General features: G+C 42.9%; 1 protein-coding gene across 2 annotated transcripts; it reads left to right on the top strand.

The window, feature by feature from the left end:
• Positions 1–11865: 11865 nt before the first annotated feature.
• On the top strand, positions 11866–18174 carry LOC120028891 (CLOCK-interacting pacemaker-like). 2 transcript variants are annotated; one of them, XM_038974164.1, is made up of 4 exons: positions 11866–12380; positions 13834–14010; positions 14860–15062; positions 16323–18174. In XM_038974164.1, exons 2-4 carry the CDS (start codon positions 13842–13844, stop codon positions 17553–17555), a joined length of 1605 nt encoding a protein of 534 aa, XP_038830092.1. In that variant the 5' UTR covers positions 11866–12380; positions 13834–13841; the 3' UTR covers positions 17556–18174. The 2 variants fall into 2 exon arrangements, with proteins under 2 accessions (XP_038830092.1, XP_038830091.1); XM_038974163.1 differs by having other exon boundaries at positions 11867–12380; positions 14860–15089.
• Positions 18175–24598: the final 6424 nt, after the last annotated feature.

The following is a 24598-nucleotide window of genomic DNA, read 5'->3' as shown; positions in this document are numbered from 1 at the left end:
GTACATCTAACATGCAAGCCAACGCCACTGACTTCTCCTGTAGGCATTGCACACAGACAATCGATATGGAACTCTTCACTGGCTATGTAAATACCAAAAAGGCTTGATGATCTGTAGGCTAGAAGTAGAATCGGCAGCTTTGTAGATGGAATTTGAGTTGGAGCTTAACAGTGATTACCTTGCTTCTCTGTATTTTGAATGTGATCAGTAGTCACGAATGTCATATCTCAATGCTGATGTACCAAGAATTCTTTGCTCCTCCCCAGCTAAACCTCAACTCAATAACAAGCAATCTTTTAGGGAGAAGACTATGTCCTGGTAGACAGTTTCAGCCCCATGTTGCAAGATTTTACATTGTAACAGGTGTTACCTGCTACAGTATATGGTAGCTTATATTTTCAATTATGTGCCAGTAAAGACTTTTACTGAATTAAGTGTCTCATTCTTCATTAGGGTTACCGGGTTCAATATCCCATATGCTATCTTCTGCCGTTGTGCCCCTTCTGCAAGGCACTTTACCCCCAATTCTCTAGGGGCGATGCTCTCCCATGCTCCCAGCCTGTGATGTGTATGTTGTGTGTCTATTTGGGTACCATGACAGCAAAAAAAGTAAGAATTTCCATGCAAATAGACCAATAAAGCAAGCATAGTATTGTAAAAGTTTTGAATTTCAAGTTGATTGATGTAGGTTAATTAACTCTGCCCAGTTTACAACACCTAATCACCTAATTGACCAACTGTATTCCTCATCAGCCAAATTCATACTGAATATATAAGGCTGTGAACTGATCAGGCATCAGTCGCGCACATGCAAATCGTGATATCTACGTGTCCACCCCCAATTAGTCAATCACTTGTGTTTATTAGCGGACCCTAAAATAATGTTGACTGTGTTTTTCTCTCGTTTCTCATCGGCCGTCCCTTGTCGTTTCAAGTAGCTGCAGGTCCTCTTAAGTGAATTTGCAGTCTCCGGTTCGAAGCATCATGGCCAAGACCGTATTCTGCGATTCCATGCCACTGCTGGATTTACACAAGAAGGTGAGTTCAACGTTTAAATAGGATGCGTAAAGTTTATTTAACGTCCCATAAAGTGTCCAAACATTTAAATACGCGCAGGTGACCCACAGCTGCGTGTTTGTTTATCCCTTTCCAAGTAAGAAAATGGAATATGAACTTTCTGGGGTTGGGACTGGTTTCATAGAAAATGTGTAGCCCTTGATCATGACGCTCAGTTCCATTACACGAAGGCATCTTCTGTACGGGGGAGTTTTGTTAAAACCTGTTTGGGCTGCAGGGGCAGTATTGAGTAGCCGGATAAAAGGTGCCCATTTCAAACGGCCTCGTACTCAATTCTTGCTCGTACAATATGCATATTGTTATTACTATTGGATAGAAAACACTCTCTAGTTTCTAAAACCGTTTGAATTATATCTGTGAGTAAAACAAATCATTTTGCAGCAAACTTCCTGACAGGAAGTGGAAAATCTGAAATCGATGCTCTGTTCTAGGGCCTGCCTATAAATGTCCTTGATATATATCAGTATACATGCACTTCATACGTCTTCCACTAGATGTCGACAGGCAGTAAGAGAAGAAATGGAGTGTATAACTTGATCTGGGGTCGAATAAAAGCTCTTTGCATGACGTGTCACCAGTTTCCTGTTTTCTGGAGAGCGCGTGAAGGGACCTGGTTTTGCCTTCTGTACAGCTGTCGTTATAGACGACTAATATCTCCGGCTTTGATTTTATTTGATACATGTGACAATATCATCGTAAAGTATGTTTTTTCAATATAGTTGTATTAGATTATTGAAAAATTTTCGGGGCGTTAGGCGTGTTGCGTTGTGTGCCTTTGTTCAGGAAGGAGAACTTCGCGCTACTTTGCTAGCTTTCCGTGCTAATTGACTGGAGAAGAGGACATTCTAAATCCAAACAACGATTGTTCTGGACAAAGGACCCCTTGTACAACATTCTGATGGAAGATCGTCAAAAGTAGGACCCATTTTATGATGCTATTTCATATATCTGTCGAACATCTGAAATAGTCGTTTGCGCCCAGATTTTGGGTACTCTCTCTATACCTAAGCTGGATGTCGTAATGAAGTTATTTTTAGAATTCTAACACGGCGATTGCATTAAGAACTAGTGTATCTATCATTTCCTATACAACATGTATTTTTTTGTAATGTTTATGAATAGTTATTTGGTCAGAATATGTGGGTGTCAGAAAAATATCCGGACGTTGTGGGAAAAAAGATGCTACGTTAGCACAATGTATAACCACTGATTTCAGCTCTAAATATGCACATTTTCGAACAAAACATAAGTGTATGTATAACCTGATGTTATAGGACTGTCATCTGATGAAGCTTATCAAGGTTAGTCAAAAATTATATATCTTTTGCTGGTTTGTTACGATCGCTAACTTTTGCTGCTGGGGAATGGCTTGTGTTTCTGGCTATTGTGGTAAGCTAATATAATGCTATATTGTGTTTTCGCTGTAAAACACTTAAGAAATCGGAAATATTGGCTGGAATCACAAGATGCCTGTCTTTCATTTGCTGTACACTATGTATTTTTCAGAAATGTTTTATGATGAGTATTTAGGTATTTGACGTTGGTGTCTGTAATTACTCTGGCTGCTTCGGTCCTATTTGTGACGGTAGCTGTGATGGTAGCTGCAATGTAAAACTGATTTATACCTCAAATATGCACATTTTTCGAACAAAACATAGATTTATTGTATAACATGTTATAAGACTGTCATCTGATGAAGTTGTTTCTTGGTTAGTTTGGTTGGTTCTTGGTTAGTTAGGTTGGCTTTGTGCATGCTACCTGTGCTGTGAAAAATGTCTGTCCTTTTTTGTATTTGGTGGTGAGCTAACATAAATATGTGGTGTTTTCGCTGTAAAACATTTAAAAAATCGGACATGTTGGCTGGATTCACAAGATGTTTATCTTTCATATGCTGTATTGGACTTGTTAATGTGTGAAAGTTAAATATTTCTAAAAAATATATTTTGAATTTCGCCCCCTGCACTTGAAGTGGCTGTTGTCATATTGTGCCCGGCTTCGGGCTTGCAGCCCATTAAGGGTGTTTTCACATATAGTCCTCTTTAAAATAACCGATCTCAGTCTTTTAAAGTGAACTCCAGGGTAAAAAAATAATAAGGCTGTTTATGTACTACCCTTGCCTTTGAATGAGGACTCAACTCTTTTTCCAGTTCACATCAACTTTCTTTTGGCCTGAGTCCTTTGCTTTCACATTGCTATGTTAAGAAAATAACCAATATATTTTTTCAACATCAACTCAGGTTTTTCAACAGGTTTTTACCAAGTGCAGGATAAGCCATTCCACCAGAACATGTTATAAACAGCTATATATATGCTAACCACTTACATTTTGGAAGAATTTACTACAGATAATGCTGTGATGAAAGGTGTTCACCCAATGTAGACTAATACCCCTTTAATGTCCCTATTGTCTTCTCACGCTATTCAAACCACACAATCGAATATTCCGTTTATGAAGCTGTGTTGGCCTCTGTCACATATTGCAAACAAATAATCTGAACTAAAAACATTTGATAATCACTAATGAACATCCAAAAACGGCACACTTTTTTAACCCTTCGAACCTGCACATCGTCATCCAACACAATCTCACACTCAATTCGTGCAAATATGTACAAAAAGTGTTTCAGCAGATTGTGTTTTTGTGCGGCTTGTTTCGTGTGAAAATTCGTAGGAAAAGGCCATTTTTTGTGCGACTTGATTCATAGGAAAATCCATTTTTGGGGGGCTAACTTTGGAAGATTTTTTGGGAAGTTATTGGAGCAATGCATTTTGTGCAATGGTGTTCTACACTGCCTTTTTGTGTGTCCTACATTCATTTTATTTTTGATTAATGGCAATGCTGTTTTCTATGCTTGTTTTCACTTAATAGTTTGGGATACTGGTGCTATGTTGGATTTTATGAGGGTTGTCATATTGGAGTAAAAAGCTTTATTTGTGTTATTTACATTTTTGGGGTATTGATGAATATATTTGATTGGGGAATGGGGATACATATTCATGATGGGAAATGAATTCAACAATAAATGTAGGGAAACAGAAGACCTGCAAAAAAATAATGCAACTATAACAAGGCTGGACTATGATCAATTAAGCCATATCAATGCGGTTAAACAGGTTCATGTAAAATAATGAATTATGTTGGCTTTCACTTATGGCACTTCCAAAGTCGTTTCATGGTCATGTGAATCATGTTATGTACTTAGGCTATTGTAACAAGGCATATGCCAGCATTGTAGGTCTACTGCCTCTGCCCAGAGGAATACTAGGCTTTCGTGACAACGGCCATTAGAGTTCACTTTACCACGTATGAGCACTGGTTAGAGTCCCTGTTGCAGCTCACTTTGCCAAGTTTGAGCCCTGGTTAGAGTTCCTGTTGCAGCTGTCAATTTCCTCTGCTACATTGGTGCCAGCTTTGGGATCACATCCAGCTCACGTCTAGTTATGTGATCTAGTGGTTGGATGCATTCTGTTTTTCACATTGTGTTGGGTGTAACTACATTCATCTATCTAGTGAACAATGGGCGTGACGGATAGAAGTAGTCACTACAGGTGAACATCCCAAGTTGCCTGAAGCTGAATGGAAAGTGCTATGCCCTGACCAGTTATTCAGAAGAAAGTATTCTGTGACTGTCTAATTTACATAAGTAAAATGACCAGTGTGGACTCAAAACAAACACACAGTACACATTTTAAAAATGACCTGTTTAAAGTGTTATTACAACCATGGCGTTCTGTTACTGAAGCTTGTATATCAGATAATCTGACAATGATGTGGATCATATGGGTAGACAAAGTGTGTTATGCAGCAGAACACAACTATCCTTGTTTTAGGATGCAAACCAGTAATATGAATCACTGTTGATCCATCCTGTTCTGATCTAATGAGATGGATGTAGGATTTCCTACGGCCTAGAATCAAGGCCTTTCCCAGTCATGAAGGACAAAGTTAGGCCCCTCTTGGTTCTCATTGGCAGACTGAACCCAAGTTAGGGGTTATGTCACTTGTATTTCTGCTGACTTTGAACATAGCGTAGGGTTAGGGTATTGAATCAATTTCAAACTCCTACACCACTTTTCCCAACATATTATAACCCTGTAGATTGTAAATAAAAAATTAAGCTGATATAACTTGTATTTTTTATTATAGCCGAATGGCTTCGGACTGAGTATTTCTGACCATTTATTTACGGAGAGCAATTTTTGTTTTTATAACATGTCATGTCCATTTACTTATAGTAGTGTGTTGATTAATTATTGCTTTCTTAAGAGGAAATACAGAATGTGTGTAAAAATGCCAAATATACCAAAAGCTAAAAGATGCAGGGATTTATGACTATTTTAAGCATGTTAATCATTATTGAAACATGCAAACTACAAACATTTAACCAGTTAAAGATAATGAATACATACAACTAGATACAAATATTTGATCAAAAGTAATTCATACAAAAGTCAAGAGTTGGCTATAACATGAGTACAAACAAGGTGAGTGTGTGTGTATAAGTGTTTGGACATTATACAGTGGGGCAAAAAAGTATTTAGTCAGCCACCAATTGTGCAAGTTCTCCCACTTAAAAAGATGAGAGAGGCCTGTAATTTTCATCATAGGTACACTTCAACTATGACAGACAAAATGAGAAAAAAAAATCCAGAAAATCACATTGTAGGATTTTTTATGAATTTATTTGCAAATTATGGTGGAAAATAAGTATTTGGTCACCTACAAACAAGCAAGATTTCTGGCTCTCACAGACCTGTAACTTATTCTTTAAGAGGCTCCTCTGTCCTCCACTCGTTACCTGTATTAATGGCACATGTTTGAACTTGTTATCAGTATAAAAGACACCTGTCCACAACCTCAAACAGTCACACTCCAAACTCCACTATGGCCAAGACCAAAGAGCTGTCAAAGGACACCAGAAACAAAATTGTAGACCTGCACCAGGCTGGGAAGACTGAATCTGCAATAGGTAAGCAGCTTGGTTTGAAGAAATCAACTGTGGCAGCAATTATTAGGAAATGGAAGACATACAAGACCACTGATAATCTCCCTCGATCTGGGGCTCCACGCAAGATCTCACCCCGTGGGGTCAAAATGATCACAAGAACGGTGAGCAAAAATCCCAGAACCACACGGGGGGACCTAGTGAATGACCTGCAGAGAGCTGGGACCAAAGTAACAAAGCCTACCATCAGTAACACACTACGCCGCCAGGGACTTAAATCCTGCAGTGCCAGATGTGTCCCCCTGCTTAAGCCAGTACATGTCCAGGCCCGTCTGAAGTTTGCTAGAGAGCATTTGGATGATCCAGAAGAAGATTGGGAGAATGTCATATGGTCAGATGAAACCAAAATATAACTTTTTGGTAAAAACTCAACTCGTCGTGTTTAGGGGACAAAGAATGCTGAGTTGCATCCAAAGAACACCATACCTACTGTGAAGCATGGGGGTGGAAACATCATGCTTTGGGGCTGTTTTTCTGCAAAGGGACCAGGACGACTGATCCGTGTAAAGGAAAGAATGAATGGGGCCATGTATCGTGAGATTTTGAGTGAAAACCTCCTTCCATCAGCAAGGGCATTGAAGATGAAACGTGGCTGGGTCTTTCAGCATGACAATGATCCCAAACACACCGCCCGGGCAACGAAGGAGTGGCTTCGTGAGAAGCATTTCAAGGTCCTGGAGTGGCCTAGCCAGTCTCCAGATCTCAACCCCATAGAAAATCTTTGGAGGGAGTTGAAAGTCCGTGTTGCCCAGCAACAGCCCCAAAACATCACTGCTCTAGAGGAGATCTGCATGGAGGAATGGGCCAAAATACCAGCAACAGTGTGTGAAAACCTTGTGAAGACTTACAGAAAACATTTGACCTCTGTCATTGCCAACAAAGGGTATATAACAAAGTATTGAGAAACTTTTGTTATTGACCAAATACTTATTTTCCACCATAATTTGCAAATAAATTCATAAAAAATCCTACAATGTGATTTTCTGGATTTTTTTCTCTCATTTTGTCTGTCATAGTTGAAGTGTACCTATGATGAAAATTACAGGCCTCTCTCATCTTTTTAAGTGGGAGAACTTGCACAATTGGTGGCTGACTAAATACTTTTTTGCCCCACTGTAATACACAGTCATAAAATGTATCCCCATTCCCCAAACACCTTCATTGATACCACAAAAAAATAAAAAATAAATCCAATCTGCCAACCCTCATAAAATTCGACATAGCCTTGTATAAAATGCATTATGAAAAATGGTGTAATGTTTAAGAAAAAGTGGAGCCTTGTGTAATGTAGGCTCCACAAAATAATAAATGCGTTATGAATAAAATAATGTAGGCCTACTGTTGCCTTCACAAGATAAGGGCCTTTCTGACTACAAGTGCACCTGTATCCCAAAGAATTAAGCCAAAACAAGCATAGACAACAGTATTGGCATTAATAGCATTTTTTTTTTAAAGTAAGGCTACTATTATAATTATTTCGGTGATAACCTGGCTGTTTAACAATATTGTCTTGTTAACACGTTTAAATAAATACATGTGGGACACAAAGGCAGTGTAGAACACCATTACCAATCATGTATCGCTCTAATAACTTTCAAAAGATTGTTCTGAAGTCGTCCCCCCCCCAAAGAATGTCTTTTCACATGAATTAATCCACAAAAACGCACAAAATCTGCTGAAATGCAACACAACCAACATCTTTTCTCTTTTGTAGTGTTATGGCAGGGAAAACTGTTTTACAGTAGTCTCGCATGTGGTGTGGGAATAATGACAAGCGAACCTGGGGAGCTTTGTGTTCTCATTGACCTAAAAAAGGGAACTGGACCGAGGAATTCAAGCGAGATGGTCTCAGTTCGTTTGGCTTCGGTGTCTCTTGACGGGTCTAAGTTCCTTTGGCGTGTTCACACTGAAAAAAAATTGGGCAAACCGCACTGAGTTCACAAAAATTGGATTAAAGGGACCAAGTGTGAACACTCTAACACACATGGCGGTACAGTTTATGAAGCATGAAGACCTTACCTTTCATATCAGCAATAAATCATTTTCAAAAAACAAAGTAAAATTGATACGCACCTATATAGGATTCCCATATGGACATATCGCCATGTCACATTGCTTGTTTACAGAAGACTGATTGTGCTACATTGTGCTAATTATACTGAACAAAAATATTAACGCAGCAATTTCAATTTTACTGATTTACAGTTCATATAAGGAAATTAGTAAATGTAAATCCATTAGGCCTAATCTATGGATTTCACATGATTGGGCACAGGCGCAGCCTGTTTGCAACTGCACATGGGGACAAAGATCGTACTTTTTGGAGAAATGTCCTTTGGTCTGATGATAAACAAAAATAGAACTGTTTGGCCATAATGACCATCGTTATGTTTGGATGAAAAAGGGGTAAGCTTGCAAGCCGAAGAACACCATCCCAACCGTGAAGCACGGGGGTGCTTTGCTGCAGGAGGGACTTGTGCACTTGACAAAATAGATGGCATCATGAGGAAGGAGAATTATGTGGATATATTGAAGCAACATCTCAAGACATCAGTCAGGAAGTTAAAGCTTGGTCGCAAATGGGTCTTCCAAATGGACAATGACCCCAAGCATACTTCCAAAGTTGTGGCAAAATGGCTGAAGGACAACAAAGTCAAGGTATTGGAGTGGCCATCACAAAGCCCTGACCATAATCCTATAGAAAATTTGTGGGCAGAACTGAAAAAGCATGTGCGAGCAAGGAGGCCTACAAACCTGACTGTTACACCAGCTCTGTCAGGTGGAATGGGCCAAAATTCACCCAACTTATTGTGGGAAGCTTGTGGAAGGCTACCCGAAACTTTGGACCCAAGTTAAACAATTTAAAGACAATGCTACCAAATACTAATTGAGTGCATGTAAACTTCTGACCCACTGGGAATGTGATGAAGGAAATAAAAGCTGAAATAAATAATTCTCTCTATTATTCTGACCTTTCACATTCTTAAAATAAAGTGGTGATCCTAACTGACCTAAAACAGGGAATTTTTACAAGGATTAAATGTCAAGGATTGTGAAACTGAGTTTAAATGTATTTGGCTAAGGTGTATGTAAACTTCCGACTTCAGCTGTAGGTAGAGTTATTAAAGTGACTATGCATAGATGATAACAACAGAGAGTAGCAGCGGTGTAAAAGAGGGGGGGGGGCATTGCAAATAGTCTGGGTAGCCATTTGATTAGATGTTCAGGTGTCTTAAGGCTTGGGGGTAGAAGCTGTTTAGAAGCCTCTTGGACCTAGACTTGGCCCTCTGGTACCGCTTGCCTTGCGGTAGCAGAGAGAACAGTCTATGACTAGGGTGGCTGGAGTCTTTGACAATTTTTATGGCCTTCCTCTGACACCGCCTGGTATAGAGATCCTGGATGGCAGGACGCTTGACCCCAGTGATGTACTGGGCCTTTCACACCACACTCTGTAGTGCCTTGCAGTCGGAGGCCGAGCAGTTGCCATACCAGGCAGTGATGCAACCAGTCAGGATGCTCTCGATGGTGCAGCTGTAGAACCTTTTGAGGATCTGAGAACCCATGACAAATATTTTCAGTCTCCTGGGGAATAGGTTTTGTTGTGCCTTCACGGCTGTCTTGGTGTGCTTGGACCATGTTAGTTTGTTGGTGATGTGGACACCAAGGAACGTGAAGCTCTCAATCTGCTCCACTGCAGCCCCGTCGATGAGAATGGGGGCGTGCTCGGTCCTCTTTTTCCTGTAGTCCACAATCATCTCCTTTGTCTTGATCACGTTGAGGGAGACGTTGTTGTCCTGGCACCATACAGCCAGGTCTCTGACCTCCTCCTATAGGCTGTCTCGTCGTTGTCGATGATCACTGTTGTCATCTGCAAGCTTAATGATGGTGTTGGAGTCGTGCCTGGCCGTAAAGTCATGAGTGAACAAGGAGTACAGGAGGGGACTGAGTACACACCCCTGAGGGACCCCTGTGTTGAGGATCAGCGTGGCGGATGTGTTATTACCTACCCTTACCACCTGTGGCGGCCTGTCAGGAAGTCCAGGATCCAGTTGCAGAGGGAGTTGTTTAGTCCCAGGGTCCTTAGCTTATTGATGAGCTTTGAGGGCACTATGGTGTTGAACACTGAGCTGTAGTCAATGAATAGCATTCTCACATAGGTGTTCCTTTTGTCCAGGTGGGAAAGGGCAGTGTGGAGTGCAATAGAGATTGCAACATCTGTGGATCTGTTGGGGCGGTATGCAAATTAGAGTGGGTCTAGGGTTTCCACATGATAAAATTAATGTTTTGTCAACTCCGGCAGATTTTTGGCTAACGTCAACCAGTGCTGAAAGATCTTAGAATAGTTGTTTTTGTTTGGGATTTTCAAATGAATAATTTTCCATATTTTACCAATGTTTGTATAAAAAAAAAATTGAGGGCAAAAGTGTCTTGAATATCTATTTATATTTGAAGAATTATGGCCATCACTGTTGTGCAACATCTGCTTATTAAACAATTGACTTCTTTGCTGTGCTAGACTTAAGGGATGTTTGCTTTATAAATGTTTTATGTTCTAAATTTTGGAAAAACATGCCAAAATTCTAACGAAATTAGCCCTGTGGCATTTAATAGTGCTATAAAACCAAAACGTTTGGAGATTTCTATTACGTATTTGAATCATCTAATGTTAGAATTAAATAAAGGCCTTAACACTTGTTGGACAATAATCGTAATGGAGTTGACATAAATCCCCAATCGCATTTTATGAAAAAAAAAAGTTGTTCCTTTACGTGGTGTGATAGCTCAGCTATTCCCAAATGTAGCTACTTGTAACTTGTCAGAAATGTCCAGATCAACTAGCTCATGTCAGCTGTTTTTTAAGATATGTTTATTAGCTCATAGATTTTGTTGTAATATTTGAGTCACTCATATCACATAAATACACATAATGGAAACATGTAAAGAATTGCAAGAAAATGTGCTTTAACAGCGCTAAAGTTCCGCTTGTCTTCTGCGGTGACTTTTTTCCACGGCTACCGCTTGTGGAACTGTGCTACACCATTTGTTCGGGTTTCTATCGTCTCTCTGGCTGAACCATCAGTGCTCTGTCTGCTAGCAGCATGTGCTCGTTTGCCTAACCCCGCCTTTTTAGGCTCTGCTCACGTGCTCGAGCAGATCCGTGGCAGTCATTGGCCGAGAAGCGTTAAATACGTCATATTCTGCCGTACGAGAGCCATGTGGATGTGTTCTGGACCAGCTGACTGATGAACTATGGCACATTTCACATCTGAGAGACACGTGAAATGTAGCAACAATCTAGCATTTCTAATTCACCCTGTAGGGAAGGAAAAACATGTATGCATGTATCTATTTTTAAATCACTATTTTTACATGTATCTATTTTTAAATTACACCATGCTTCCCTGTCGTTCTTTTCTCATTAGTCCAGTTGACAAAGGCTGTTCATTTAGTGTAGCCTAGGGTATAGCAATACAAGTCCAGTAACCCAAAGAAACATGGTATAGAAATAACAGAATAGGTAGAGCTTTGTCTCCATATAATTAGGTAAATTAATAGGATCTCTGTCCCTATGATATTCTGTCCAAAACCTCTCTTAAAATCCTGACGTTCTCATCCAGTCACGTCAGCTCAAAACTCATGTGGTCCCCACCCCTACACGTGCCCAGAAAACGAAGTAGTCTTTATTATGCTACATCCTCCCTTGCTTGTGCGCGGCCCTTCCGCACCAATCTCTTGATATCAACTGAAACAGTTTGTCATTCTAGCAAGGGAAGGGTCGTCACTAGTCAGCCGAAAAGTCATAAACCCTGAAATATTTATTCAATGTATCTTCTTAAAATTCGATTATAAACCTAACTTTAACCTAAACCATACTCCTACCCTTATACTTAAATTACGATCAAAAAGCACATTCTTTTTTTCATAAATGTTTACAATATGCCTGTAGCCAATTTTAACTTTGTGGCTGTGGCAACTAGTGGAAACCCGCAAGGAGGTCTAGGAGGCGGGGCCATTTTCAGGTTGGGTACCGATTATCAATTTTGGAATTAGGACTCGTCTCGTAGGATCTAACCGTTAGGCTACAGGTAGTCTTCACATCCCGTTAGCTAGTTTATACATTGAATGAGATAGATGTAATAGAAACGCAGCGATAGACACGCATAGATGACATGACATAAGGAAAGCGTTGAAAGATAGAGCTAGAAATTAGGTGCTCTAGTCAACAATACGGCGAGACGGAGCGCTATGCAAGTGAAGTCAACCACCAGTGGCAAAGAGTCTAAATTGATATTGGAGGTAAGATGTTGGTGATTTTTTTTAAATATACTTTGAGACTTTTGAAACAATAATTTGATGTAAAAGGTGCACTGACCACAGTTGCTTTATATGTGGACTTTTTGACCTGCTGACCATGCTTAAGCAAGTATTTAAACATTTGACAAATATAGTTGTCATGTTCTTTCTTTTGATTTATTTATTAGGCCTAAATATTTCTGACTTATTTCCTGCGTTTTGTATATCGCGTTTGCTAATGTGTAAAGCAATAGAGCAAGTTTGTCTGTTCTGCCGTAGTTGTGATGTTACATAAGGGAAAGGGGAGGAGCCCCCAGTTGTGACAGCGCACGTTTGATACCCATCATACACGTTTGTCCTAGTGGCCCTTTTGTTTACAAAATAACACCACAGAAAGTTACCTATAAACAATTGCTTAGTCGGAACGTCATAAAACCTGCCATTGGGTATCATCATGTACAAGAAAGTGTCAGTTCTCAGGGGGCTATATAGTCGCACAACCTTACTTTGTGCCCCTCTAAAAAGTTTGAGGTGCAAATATATTTCATTTTGTCAGCTATTGTTTATTACATTGATTTTTAACCAATATTTCTGCTTACAAGTCCCATGACTGACTTTAAGCTCTTCTCCACGAGACACATAGGTTTTCCTCGACAGTTGAAATTCAGCTGACAGTGTGGGTAGTCTAATGGTCAGAACAGAAAGGATGGGGTCGATCGGGTCAGACTCATGGTGGGGCTTTTTCTCTCTCTTATCCTGGACATAAGATACTGTCACTCAAACAGAGAAAATTGAAAGATTTGGGGAAAGGGAGATGGAGGGAGGAAATACCAAATTGTGTAAACATGTCTGTCAGAACAGGGTTGACCTATAGGGTGACACAGTGTTACATAAAGAACCACATCCGCATACAGTATATCGCTCTAAAGACTAATCCCACACACATGAATGTGCTAAATAACTTCTGAAGCTCTCATGATCATGTCCATGGTAACCACCATGATTTAACGTCTCCCATCATGCCTGGTTAACACATGCAAAAACGGTGTATTTTGTCATGGTGATGTTTAATTAGTGGGTGGATGTGATATTACCAAACACACATAGCCCCCCCCCCCCCCCCCCCCCCCACTATTCTCACGACACGCACGTACAGTCCACACACACGGGACCCTGATGTATCTAGGAGTGAAGAGGAGGAGCCAGGCAAAGGGAACAGGCTGTGGAGGGAGAAGTGACTAAGAAGGAGGAGCTAAATCAGAGATTATGTATCCAGCAGCATAATGTCATTTCAACACATAAAAATATTCAATGAGGAGTTTTTATTTTTTCTGCTACTTGGAGCCAAGGTGTTTCTATTTTTATGACAGTAGCTTTTTGAAGTACCATAGGCCGATGCATTTTAAAACATATTCCATGGAAATGTTACTCAGTGGTGTATTTGGTTCTCCACCAGGACGCAGTATGCCTCTGGAACAGGCTTGTCTAAGTGGGCGAGAGCCACGTGCATCCAGTAAGAATGCCGAAGACAGGAGCAACACTGCCACCCTGCTGGCCTCAAGGAGTACTGCAGACACAGAGTCCAACAGAAGAGGCTCTCGCTGCGGCTCTGAAAAAGATTCTGGATATTCGGGTGAGGGAGAACGTTCCGGACACTCACTCACTCCAAAACGTGTCACTCACCCACCCCCTCGCTCTTTCTCACTCAATGTGTTTCCTGTAAACTCTCACACTGCCAGACTGTGTGACCATCATGAGTCATGACACACAGGGTGACACAGTGTTACACAGGCCAGGCAGTGCAAGTCACAGCTTCCAATAGGATGAATTACTGACTACAGTATGACAAGTATGTGACGTGCAACCAACCAGTCTGAGGTGTTGTATTCCTAGATAGACAAGGACACACGTGTAGTCTACATGCTCACTGGTCTGTCTCCTCCTCGCCCTCCTTTCGCCTTTCCCCTCTATTTCTGTATCTATTTCTCCTTTTTATTTGTTACTCCATTTAGTTTTGCTGTCCTATGATTGGTCACCTCCTGCACCTCCTGCCATGTCTTTCTTCACAGTTTCATGCTCTCGTCCTGCCACCTCTTCAATGCTTTTCAATTAGGAACATTTTTTAAATGGAAATTTGGTTTACTTTATCAATTGACTACTGAAATGGAACTGACCTCAAGCCTGTAAACCTCAAGCATGTAGTCTACTCAGTAGTATTGCTGATAGAATTCCTTGAATTCCTTTATGATGAGTACTAGATTACTGTCCTTGATGACGTGTGAGTATGACCTCACAGGTACACATGACTCACTCAGTAACCAGTGGGAAACGGTATAAACATAATTGTGTGTCATTTCTTGTGAGGACAGCTCCCATCCCCCCTGTATTCCCCTTCAATCCGTCTGTATTTCTTCAATTCTTTACACTCATCTCTTCCCTTAACTTGCTTCTCTCTCTCTCTCCCCTTCTTCCTCTCCTCCAGACAACAACAGCTGCACAGACTGGCTCCATGCGGATAGAGAGAACCAGGGCAGCAGCGTGAGTGAGCCCAGGGAAGGGGAGGGTCTTCAGAGCCAGGTCAAGCCCGAGCAGGCCCCTCTCCAGGGGAATCACATCCTGGTCCCCAGCCCCGGAAGCCCTGACCTCACCCCCATCTTCATCATCAAGAACGTGGTGCTCAAACAGGTGAAAGAGGTGGGAGGCAGGCTTGAGGTCAGTTCCATTTCAGTAGTCAATTGATAAAGTAAACCAAATTTCCATTTAAAAAATGTTCCTAATTGAAAAGCATTGAAGAGGTGGCAGGACGAGAGCATGAAACTGTGAAGAAAGACATGGCAGGAGGTGCAGGAGGTGACCAATCATAGGACAGCAAAACTAAATGGAGTAACAAATAAAAAGGAGAAATAGAGGGGACAGGCGAAAGGAGGGCGGGGAGGGGACAGGCGAAAGGAGGGGGAGGAGGGGACAGGCGAAAGGAGGGGGAGGAGGGGACAGGCGAAAGGAGGGGGAGGAGGGGACAGGCGAAAGGAGGGGGAGGAAGTTACAAGGATAGGTGGAGGAAGAAGACAAGGTGATAGGGACAGGTGTATGAGGAAGAGGAGGGGACAGGTAGATGAGGAGGAGTAGACAGATGGAGGAGGTGACAGGGACATGTGGAGGAGGAAGAGGAGAGGGGTGACAGGGACAGGTGACAGATGGAAGAGGAGGTGACAAGTGGAAGAGGAGGAGTAGACAGATGGAGGAGGTGACAGGTACAGGTGGAGGAGGTGACAGGTACAGGTGGAGGAGGTGATGGGGACAGGTGGAGGAGGTGACAAGTGGAAGAGGAGGTGACAGGTACAGGTTGAAGAGGAAGAGGAGGTGACCGGTAGATGAGGAGGAGTAGACAGATGGAGGAGGTGACAGGTACAGGTGGAGGAGGAAGAGGAGGTGACAGGTACAGGTGGAGGAGGTGACAGGTACAGGTAAGGGAGGAAGAGGAGGTGACAGGTATAGGAGGAGGAGGAAGAGGGGGTTACAGGTATAGGAGGAGGAGGAAGAGGGGGTTACAGGTGGAAGAGGAGGTGATAGGGACAGGTGGAGGAAGAAGAGGGGGTTACAGGTGGAAGAGGAGGTGATAGGGACAGGTGGAGGAGGAAGAGGGGGTTACAGGTGGAGGAGGAAGAGGAGGTGACGGGGACAGAGTGTGAGGAAGAAAGCATCTGGAAATGAGTTGTCTAATAAATGTCACTGTGAACCAGGTCAGAATGACCAAATGGTTTTAGGGATGTATTTGATGGCACAAGACTCATCCTTGTTCACTATCCTCCTACAGCAAGTCCGCTCAAATAAGTTTCCCTTTTCTTTACAGTATGTGTTAGCACGAGGAGTTGCCTCTCTTTCTCTCATCTTCCCTTCATCTTTCCTTTCTTTTTGGCTTCAATTCCCCCCCCCCCCCCCCCCCAGAATGGCTCAGACCATCACCTCCAGAACCAGCTAAACTGGGAGAACAGACGAGGAAGCTCCAATGACTCTGGCCCCTGTCATGTGATCCTGGTTCAGCAGCCCAGTGAAGCCTCGGCCTCGGCCTCACCCGCATCCCCAAAGCCCAACAGAACACAGTCCTGGAGATCTGACAGCACAGCTATGAAAACAAAAAGCAGAACCTACCTGCCCATTCTTAAGTCCTACCCTCGTATCGCTCCCCATCCCAGTAAGAAGCCATCTGACAAGACCCCAGTGGACCCCCATGGTAAGGGGACTGGCAGGGAGGACCAAAGCCAGGACAAGAGGATGTGTACAGAGGACAAGAGGGATGAGGTGTCCACTACTACTCACTTACTGACACCATCCAGAAAACATGTCCGCAAGCAGCCAGACCCCAAGAGAAGCCTGTCCCACTGGAGGAGCCCTGCCTCCTCCCACTCCCCCAGCCCCCGCTCTCCCTCCACACTTTCCAGCTTTGTCTCCCGCTCTATGTCCAGCTCCGACACCACCACTGCCTCCTCCTCCTCCTCTTCCGGTGGCTCCTCTCCCCTCTCGGCCAGGAGGTGGCCCCGCAGGCACGGTCCAGGCCTGTCCCTGTTCAGTGCGGCGCGTGACAGGCGCTTCCTGAACACGGTGGGCATCTTAAGCCAGTCAGGCCTGCTTGACATCACGCTGCGCACCCAGGACCTCCTCCGCCAGAGCAACGCCACAGACGGAGACATCGCCCAGCTCCGCGAGCACACACAGCTGCTGTACCAGGCCGCCAACCACCACAACAACAGCCCCTATAACAGTGACCCTGATAATAACGACCCCAATGCCAACACAGCCAACGCGGGCTGGGAGAGGATACACCAGGCTATGGCTCAGTCAGGCTCCTACCCCAGCCTCAAGAACCTGGGGAGTGAAGAGGATCACAACACTTATAGTCCAGAGCCAGGAGTGGGAGGGGACGCCAGTTTCAAGAGAGATTCAGTTGACCCTAATATTGCCACTCATACCCACAATGGGTTGGAGGCCCCGGCCCAACCCTCGCCCCTCCTGGCCCCCATGTCAGATCTGCTCCCACAGTACTGCCCTGTTTCCCTGTCACAGCATTCTCCAGTCAGCATCACCACGTCCCGCTCTCACTCTGGGCAGGCCAGTGCCAAACCCCCTGAGACAGTCACCATCATGCCCCCTGACATTTCCACCCATGGTGGTCTTCTCTAGCACCTGCCCAAGGAAAGACAGGGCACCTGGCCAGTTTGTAACCCTCTAACAGTCACTTCACTTCAGCTCCAACGAACCCAAAGTATGTAGTCTGTATAGTAACATGTTTCTGACGGTTACCCCGACAGAGACATTAATAGCCTCCCAAAAAAAGACTATGTTTTGGCCTCTTCAAAGACTGCTTGAGGAAATTCCTAGAGAGGCTGAGGGGAAGAGGTTGAAGGTTTAATGACGCGTGAGACAATGTCGACAGGACAGCACTATGCTACACTGTATATTTCTGCACAGCGTCTGAATACTACTCATTGCCTGCCATAAAAACTCAGCTTCAGCTTACCAATTAGTGAGCTGAATATCAAGACTTGTTGCATTTTGATAAACTTCACTACGTATAGAGAAATTATACTGACAATGTACATTATTTTTGTATTTGCCATATATAAAACAGACTGACCAGGTAAATTCAGGTGAAAGTTATGATCCCTTATTTATGTAATCTGTTAAATACACCTCAATCAGTTAGTGTAGATGAAGGGGAGAAGACATGTTAAAGAAGGATTTTTAAGTGCCTTTGAACAACAGGCTATGGTAGTAGGTGCCAGGCGCACTGGTTTGAGTGTGTCAAGAACTGCAACGCTGCTGGGTTTTTCACGCTCAACAGTTTCCTATATGTATCAAGAATGGTTCACCACCCAAAGGACATCCAGCCAACTTGACACAACTGTGTGATACATTGGAGTCAACATGGGTCAGCATCCCTGTGGAACACTTTCCACTCCTTGTAGAGTCCATGTCCTGATGAAATTGAGGCTGTTCTGAAGGCACAAGGGGGTGGAACTCAATATTCCTAATGTGTTGTACACTCTGTGTATAAACGTATCGTATGGTTAAAGATTTCATTGAAACATAAAAGGCTATCTCATTCAGGATCTTGAAGATCCTACCAGGGAATTATGTATTAACATTGGTCTTTGATTGTTTTAGTATTGACAAAACCAGGTGTGTGTGTGTTTGCTTCTTGAGTCTCATCTAAGGGAATGCCAATACACACATTTCTATGTGACATAAAGACAGTTTATTTTTTTATCTACTTTAATTTGTGTTTTTAGATAAGCATTATTTTGTGGGGAATTCATCAATGTTTCTGATGTCTAATAAGGATTATAAAAATGTAATTCGGGTAAAGCACTAATTTACGTAACAAAAATGCTATTAGTTAAAGTTTATATTGGCCAAAAATGGTCTTTCATAATAAGAAAGTGACAGAATGAGATGATGAGATGACCTTTTAATAGTGACTACAACTGCTACCATGTAAACTGGAGTGACTTCAGAAAGGTACGTCATGAGCTGCCAGTAACCCATGTTAAGCCTTGAGTGGGGACAGTTGAAAGAACATTGTGTTTTGTTTAGTACAATGACCATCTGCAGTGTCTCTAGGTTGCTCGCTCTGTGCTTGGGCTATGTTCTTTCAAATGTATTGTGGTGACGCACTGTTCAAATATGGAACATGATGACACTGTATTGAAACATGCACCATTGTTCATTATCAATGGTATTCTATCAACATGTTGGTAAGGATACAAGAGTGCAGCTAGGTGTTGTGTTAAGATACATGATCAGTATACAAAGAACTTTGACGCAGAAGCTTTTCTAGGTGTGTGTCAGTTCATTTGTCCGTGGGTTCCCCTGCTGCGGTCATGAGTACCTCCATCTCTGCTCCAGAGGTCATGTGCTCCGGCTTAGTCTTTCTATTCCCGGGTCAACGGGAGGTCATGGTCCGGCCGACACAGGTGGAGGAAACGCTGGTGAGTTGAGGGGAAAGTCAGCACATCAACATGTCAAAACTGGTTAATGATTCAAGTGAGTTAGTTGGTTTCTTAAATACTTTCTGGTCATTTTGCAGTGAATAAATTATACCTACCCACTCAGTTTACAAAAATAATTTTAGATCTATAAGTCCTCCAATTTTATCCTTTAAACATAATTATCCTATGACCAATCCATGAAGAAAACCGTGTTTGAACACCGGTCACAGATCAGTCACACTCACCTCTCTATGACTGCCTGTCCCGGTGCAGATCTGCAGCAGGGCCCACCCGGGGACCAGGACGATGGAGGAGAGGGCCAACAGCCAGCCCAGAACATGCACCCATCCTGGGTACACATACCAGCAGTTGAAGGTCAGGGGCTGGTACTCCACCAGAGAGCAGATGAGCGACACCTGGGAGAGACGAGAGGAAATGAGGATTTCTTCAACATGAAGATATGCTTTTAACATTTAAAGTAACTCCAGATCAGTCGTTTTTGTTGCTCTTGAGAACACTATCATAATTTTATCTCTCGAAGACGTGAGTATGTGAATAGTTGCTTGTGTAAAGCAAGTGAAAGTTCATGCAACAGGTCCCTTCTGCTTAATAGCTGAGCTGCCATGAATTTATAACCTATTGCAGTGGGATAGTGCCATCTGTTGGTGTCTTATAGAATTGCACAACCTTGAGTCTTGCATGCCATTACTGTCCATCAAAGCCTGGAACTCACCAGGGAAACCAGAGGGGTCATGTAGAGCCAGAAGAGCTTGAAGATGGGGTTAGGCCTCATTCCTATCGTGTCCTCTATCACACCATACACTCTGCACCTGGTGGGTTAGATTGGGTAGAGACAGACATGTTAATGTGTCCGAGTGGCGCAGCAGTCTAAGGCACTGCATCTCAGCGCAAGAGGTGTCACTACAGTCCCTGGTTTGATTCCAGGCTGTATCACATCTGGCCGTGATTGGGAGTCCCATAGGGCGGCACGCAATTGGCCCAGCATTGGCTGGGGTAGGCCGTCATTGTAAATAAGAATTTGTTCTTTACTGACTTACCTAGTTAAATTAAATAAATATCTAGATGTTGGCATGTTGCATTGATATCAGGTTTATCATCTCAATAAGACTGATAGTGGAATGATACTGGTTTGTATTTATATAGGATTCTATGGCACCACAGTGTTTATATGTATATGTTATATATATTTTATTGGGCATGCAATCATTGACAGAAATATATTCCAGTTTAGTTCACAAGCGTTTCGCTACACCCGAAATAACATCTGCTAAACACGTGTATGTGACCAATATAATTTGATCAGCCTCGCCAAATATCCATTCCATGGCCTCGAACACAGAGAGGAAGAGCAGGCAGGTTCCGTTACAGGCATAGTAGTCAAACAGCTGGAACACATACATCCCACCATGGGGACAGGAGAAGAGAGTTTTGAGTAGATCACAGCTACACACACACACACACACACGGTGAGAGAGAGACACAGCGAGAGGGGTGAGAGACAGCAGCACCTGACACTGCCCACCTCCACTATACCCCCCCAGATGACCAGCACATGCAGCCTAGAGAAACAGACTGGTAGAGATTGTACACAAACAAACATGGTCTTTAATGTTGTGGCCAACTGGAAGATCAAGCTATGTTGAATCCGTAAACTTACTCCCAGAATTCAGTGGCTGCAAAGGCTGAGTTCATCTGTCTGGTTTGAGAGTGGAAGTCAACACAGGCCTCTAATCAGGTAGAGAGAACATAATGTATGATACTGTACAATACACAGTACAATACATGTGTTTAAATGGTCTAAGTTCCTCATTTGTTCAGCTGATCATCATTTGAATAACCAGTGCACCTTCTCCTTCATGGACTCACCTCCACCATTTTTGTAGCAGAGGTAGGGGAACTTCCACATGTTACCTAGGCCCATCACCTTCACCAACATTTCCTTCTGACCCAGGTCGTCATCCTTTCTTTTTCTTTTGTCCCGTCTCTCCCATATGTCTGTCCGTCCATTGTGTTCTGAACGCTGGTATCTATTCCAAGTTCAGCCAGCATGACTGAAGCAGCATGAGTCTGAAATGTACTCATTGACTCAGACAGACACATTCCAACTGCTACCGTTGAGTTTGGACAACTACAATCCTTCAATAAGTTACTGAGACCTGAAAGGACCCTACTCAAAGACATGGGCTTTAGAGTACATCAATAAGTTAGCATGATGACAATTTACAAATCGGGAGGAATTGCATTCCATCTCCTTGCACTCATAAAGTTGTTTATTTAATTTAAATCAAAGGGGCTTTTGCTTTGTCTCAACGATTAACACCTCAACGATTAACACCTGTCTTCTCTTTATATCTATGTCCACAGTTCCCAAGACACGATCCAGCTTCTGGAGGGCCAGAATCTTAACAGTAATTGGCTGTCTATTGTTTCTGACTGTTGTTCTGTTGTGGAAGAGAGGAGCCGCAGTCAGAGAGACCTCCACTCTGACTCCCAAGTCTGACCACGGCATGATCCAGTCCTCATAGCAGGTACTGTCTCAACGTCAACAGTGAAGAGGCAACTCCGGGATGTTGCAAAGAAAAAGCCATATCTCAGACTGGCCAATAAAAAGAAAATATTAAGATGGGCAACAGACACTGGACAATGGAACTCGCTGTTGATGTTGAGACTGGTGTTTTGCGTGTACTATTTAATGAAGCTGCCAGTTGAGGACTTGTGAGGCATCTGTTTCTCAAACTAGACACTCTAATGTACTTGTCCTCTTGCTCAGTTGTGCACCGGGGCCTCCCACTCCTCTTTCTTTTCTGGTTAGAGCCAGTTTGCGCTGTTCTGTGAAGAGAGTAGTACACAACGTTGTACAAAGAAGGCCAGTTTTATTGCTTCTTTCATCAGAACGACAGTTTTCAGCTGTGCTAACAGAATTGCAAAAGGGTTTTCTAATGATCAATTAGCCTTTTTAAGCGATAAACTTGGATTAGCTAACACAACGTGCCATTGGAACACAGGAGTGATGTTTGCTGATAACGGGTCTCTGTACGCCTATGTAGATATTCTATAAAATATCTCCCATTTCCAGCTACAATAGTCATTTACAACATTAACAATGTCTACATTGTATTTCTGATCAATTTGATGTCATTTTATTGGACACAATGTGTTTTTCTTTCAAAAACAAGGACATTTCTAAGTGATAAAGATCTCATTCCATAGCATGATTAGTGTCTGTGTGTCTGACTGGAAGGTACCAGGGAGAGAATGGCTCGGGGCCAGACCCTGGTCTCTACACAATGAGGACAGTATTTACAGCAGATACTGTTTGCTATGAATTATTCGTAACCTTGTGACCCATTCCATACATCTGTTGTTTGGCATGAACATCCAGGAGGATGGACTTTGCTATAAAATTCTGTGGCTCAAATCCGCTCGTTGAGTTCTCAGTGATCACCTCCAGGTGTGATTACCGACCAGCTCCATTACTGCAGTAATTAAATAATAAAGTTGACTTGTTTTGAAGAAATGTAAAAGTCTCTCCTTTTTATTACAATTTCACTACACCGGTCAACATTCACAAGGCCGCAGGGCCAGATTAGATTACCAGGATGTGTACTCCGAGCATGCATTGACTAACTGGCAAGTGTCTTCACTGACATTTTCAACCTCTCCCTGTCCGAGTCTGTAATACCAACATGTTTCAAGCAGACCACCATAGTCCCTGTGCCCAAGAACACTAAGGAAACCTGCCTAAATGACTACCGACCCGTAGCACTCACGTCTGTAGCCATGAAGTGCCTTGAAAGGCTGGTCATGGCTCACATCAACACCATTATCACAGAAACCCTAGACCCACTCCAATTTGCGTACCACCCCAACAGATCCACAAATGATGCAATCTCTATTTCACTCCACACTGCCCTTTCACACCTGGAGAAAAATAACACCTATGTGAGAATGCTATTCATTGACTACAGCTCAGCGTTCAACACCATAGTGCTCTCAAAGATCGACAGTAAGCGTAGGACCCTGGGACTAAACACCCAGTTCATCATTGGGGACAAGCTTCCTGCCGTCCACGACCTCTACACCAGGTGGTGTCAGTGGAAGGCCCAAAAAATTGTCAACGACTCCAGCCACCCTAGTCATAGACTGTTCTCTCTGCTACAGCATGGCAAGTGGTAGGGGAACACCAAGTCTAGGTCCAAAAGGCTTCTTAACAGCTTCTACCCCCAAGCCATGAAACTCCTGAACATCTAATCAAATGCCCCCCCCCCACCACCACCTTCTGTGCTGTTGCTACTCTGTTATTATCTATGTATAGTCACTTTAATAACTGTACCTACATGTACATAGTACCTCGATTAACCGGTGCCCACACACCTGCAGGACGCTGACTATCTGTCTCTGGGAACAGGATTTCTACAGCCATAGCAACCGGGTGGAGATGCGTCAGCGTTCCATATACCTCCACCGGCTGCAGCCTGGGCAGTCAGCCTTCCCTGTAGCAAGAGGTACAGTTAAAACACATTGTGGGTGATATTAATGAGATTTGTGTTCATGGTTCTCTTTGTCTACCTGTCATCCACAGAGGACACTCCTACCTGTTTGCAGAGACAATCTCCTGCGCAGGCTGACCCAGAGTCAGCAGTACCCTCTACTGCTCACCCTCGGGTACTTCTGCACCTACCCACCCAAACCACAAGGTACGGAGGCCTAGCTATATTCATCCTTGTGTGGATTGTAGAACTAACATCTGAGTCAGATATATTGATTAAGTTATTTGTAATCTTTCAAAAACCTTGAAATATGGTAGGCCTATGTTCAAACGTCTGCAAGCTTCAACATGAGTGTGGTATCCATTTGAGAAAGTCTCTGTTACTCTTTATAATAACTGTGAGCGGACCAAGTCATTTGGTGTCACTTTAAAGTGGAAAGGTGGAATAAACTAGTCAGGAGTAGGTTTTCTTGATTGAACACAGTTCTCTATTGAGAGATTTCTGACAATACAAACACTCCAACACAGCCAGTGAGAATCTCCCAAGGAACAGCATACATCTTCTTCTTTAGATGAAACAGGAACACAAGACGATTACCTCTAAACTATAATAACAACCACAGATTTGTCACCGTCTTAATGGACCTTTTTCGATCGCTCCCCTCTCTTGGTAGCCATTCTACAGAGATCGTTTGTCTCTCTCCCCCCGCTGGTTCCATCCTCTC

This window comes from Salvelinus namaycush, chromosome 34 (assembly GCF_016432855.1).
Source record: "Salvelinus namaycush isolate Seneca chromosome 34, SaNama_1.0, whole genome shotgun sequence".
NCBI classification, from domain to species: Eukaryota; Metazoa; Chordata; class Actinopteri; order Salmoniformes; family Salmonidae; genus Salvelinus; species Salvelinus namaycush.
Note: the sequence above shows the minus strand (reverse complement) of the source record. Positions and strands in the feature narration are given on the sequence as shown.

What these genes read in the sequence shown, in the direction of transcription:
- LOC120028891 (XM_038974163.1), top strand. Translation starts at nt 13,842, where the DNA reads ATGCCTCTGGAACAGGCTTGTCTAAGTGGGCGAGAGCCACGTGCATCC. An exon ending in AAAAGATTCTGGATATTCGG is followed by an intron (nt 14,011 to 14,859) that starts GTGAGGGAGAAC and finishes CCTCTCCTCCAG; the next exon opens with ACAACAACAGCTGCACAGAC. An exon ending in AGGTGGGAGGCAGGCTTGAG is followed by an intron (nt 15,090 to 16,322) that starts GTCAGTTCCATT and finishes CCCCCCCCCCAG; the next exon opens with AATGGCTCAGACCATCACCT.